Raw genomic sequence first — 2,499 nt, 5'->3', positions numbered from 1 at the left:
CTATTTGGAATGCACTACCAGAAAACACGCGTATAGTGACGGAGATTCCCGTCACTATACCGTGTTTCCGGTTACTAATATGGAATTTGTGACCGGAGCTCCCGTCACTGACTTCGTTACAAAAACACGCGTCGCTAAATTCTCCGTGACGGCGGCGATTCCCGTCACTAACCTCCGTGACAGAACCGCCGTCACTAAGCCGTTACAAATTCAAGAATTAAATATTTAAGAAATTATGTATTTCCCGTCACTATCCAGTTGCGGAGTTAGTGACGAAGGCAACTTGGTCACTGATTTTGTCACAGAATGCGGTCACAAGTTTGGTCACTAATCTGTCACGACCTTTAGTGACAAATTTAGTCGTCACAGACATGGTCACACATTTTGTCACTACATTTGTCATTAATTCCGTCACTGACCTAGTGATAAGTTTACGGTCACTAATTGGTTACAAACGCGCTGAGCAAAATCAATTTTTATTGACCAAAATCCTGTCACTAAGTTTATGACTGCTCGTCACAATAGTTGGTAAACAATTTAGTAACCAAAATTTGGTCACCGATCACAATCTAATAACCTGGTACATTTGGTACATTGATTGGCACATAATAATAATAACAATAATATCATTAATAGCAAAGGCATTCAACATTACGCAAAAGTCATTTTAAATGTCATTCAAAATTGGCATCAACATGTCCTGAATCCATCAAAATCAAAGTCTAAAAATATGTCATAAAGATCAACAGAGATTTCATTCCTCCTAGGAATGCAAAGACCTATCATCTAAGGCAAAAACAATTATAATGAAGCATGATCAGCAGAACCAGAATCACCATTACTCCCCCGATCTGCATGCCTTGGTCCAAAGCCAATCTCTTCTCTCATCTTTTGAAGAACCTCCTCTTGCCATTTTTTCTTTTCCTGCTCAAGAATACGTAGAAGGTCTTCATGAGTGTACAGCTCTGGAGCTTGACTTGTAGAGGTGGAAGCAGATGATGATTGCCCAATAATTCCAGTGAGATCCTCTAGAGGACTAAAGCTATAGACATGGCCATGAGTTGGGACACCAGTTGCCTCAAACCACAAGTCATAATCACGTGGAGGAGCATCTGAGGTGGAGGCATCACCATATTTTTTGGAGTATTCAGCTGAATACTTTGCCTGCCAGTTGATTTAAAAGAAGAGAAAAACATTATGGTGGATCAAACAAGAGATAAACATGAGCAAGCTCAATAATATTTATGAATCATAAAAAAATTATACTTACCATGACAGCTTCACTTCTCTTATCTACATATCCTCCCATGCCTTGCTTTGTCTTATGCGTCCGATTAAAAGATTCAACTATTGTTGGCTCCCTGCCTAACTTTAATTTCTACAAAAGAGAAAAGAAAAAATTCATTAACATATAATGGGCTAATTTAAGATGACTGAACAATAATATAAAAATTATTATAGAAATCTAATTGAATAAAGATATGTACCAATCGTTCGTCATGATTGACAAATGTGATTGATCCTCCACAGTGTTTAGAGATGCTACCGTTCTTCATGGTGTTTCTATTATTTTTGTTGGCTTCTGATTTCTTCTTCCATTTTGGGGAGATCCAAATATCAATTAGCTTATTCCAATTTTCTCTAGAGATCCAATTAGGGGGTTTATCACGGGCTTTGTTTAAATCTCCTTTTGCTTCCAGAAGCTTTTGGCTTCTGACCTTCCCTAATGAGGTTGTCAATCGTCGCTGACAATGCTTGTTCCAAACTTCATGCACATGATGCAATTGTCCTGGAAGAATTGTGTGTATCTCCTAACAATATATAGATCGCAAGTAATCAGACTTACTATTTGTTAAGGGCAAAAGTTAATGATAAGAAATATAAATTAATTACATCACCTCAAATTTGTTCCACATTCCAACTTTAGCATGTGTAGGGACCTCCCTCCATGACAACCACGGACCATTAAAAAATTGGCGCATGATAGCAACAGCTTTGTGACTGACCTCATAATCAAGAAACCTGCAATTTAAAAAATATTCATTAGAAAATAAATTAAATACTTTAAATGCAACAAACACATAAATTCAAATTAGTGATATAAGAAAGTGATATTTTCATACATTCCTCTTTTGCACCTAACAATCACTTTTCCATTTGCATCAACAGGGGCTTTAAGGGTTGGTTCTGGGCCATTGCTCTGTCTTGGATCAATTCCAAGTTCATCATTCATCTGATCCTCATTCATTGTATCCTCATGATTTTGCACTGCACCATTCATTTCTTCATCATTTATTTCTTCATTTGCATCCAACTCTTCAATCATGTCCCCATCAGGAATGTAATCATCATCATCATGACATTCCTCGACACGCTCAGGCAACCTAGGAGGTTGAGGAGGAACTTGAGTAGCAGCCAGTATTAAAGCTGCTTTTCCATTACCTATTGCTTTCCCTTTTTTCTTGGCCATAACTGCACAACAATAAAAAGTTATAGTTA

At 37.5% G+C, this 2,499-nt stretch overlaps 1 protein-coding gene across 1 annotated transcript; it reads right to left on the bottom strand.

Annotated features, from left to right (window-relative positions):
• Window positions 1-651: 651 nt before the first annotated feature.
• On the bottom strand, window positions 652-2,499 carry LOC120106844 (uncharacterized). Its single transcript, XM_089930260.1, has 5 exons — window positions 2,124-2,499; window positions 1,899-2,022; window positions 1,488-1,811; window positions 1,271-1,378; window positions 652-1,164 (listed from the first exon to the last, which is right to left on the bottom strand). The coding sequence occupies exons 1-5, from the start codon at window positions 2,468-2,470 to the stop codon at window positions 802-804; spliced, it is 1,266 nt and encodes a 421-aa protein (XP_089786386.1). The 5' UTR covers window positions 2,471-2,499; the 3' UTR covers window positions 652-801.

The sequence above is a fragment of the Phoenix dactylifera genome, chromosome 4 (genome assembly GCF_051530095.1).
Source record: "Phoenix dactylifera cultivar Ajwa chromosome 4, Ajwa_hap1_PhDact_Kaust_v1.1, whole genome shotgun sequence".
In the NCBI taxonomy this organism is placed as follows: Eukaryota; Viridiplantae; Streptophyta; class Magnoliopsida; order Arecales; family Arecaceae; genus Phoenix; species Phoenix dactylifera.
This window is presented reverse-complemented; position numbering and strand designations above follow the sequence as displayed.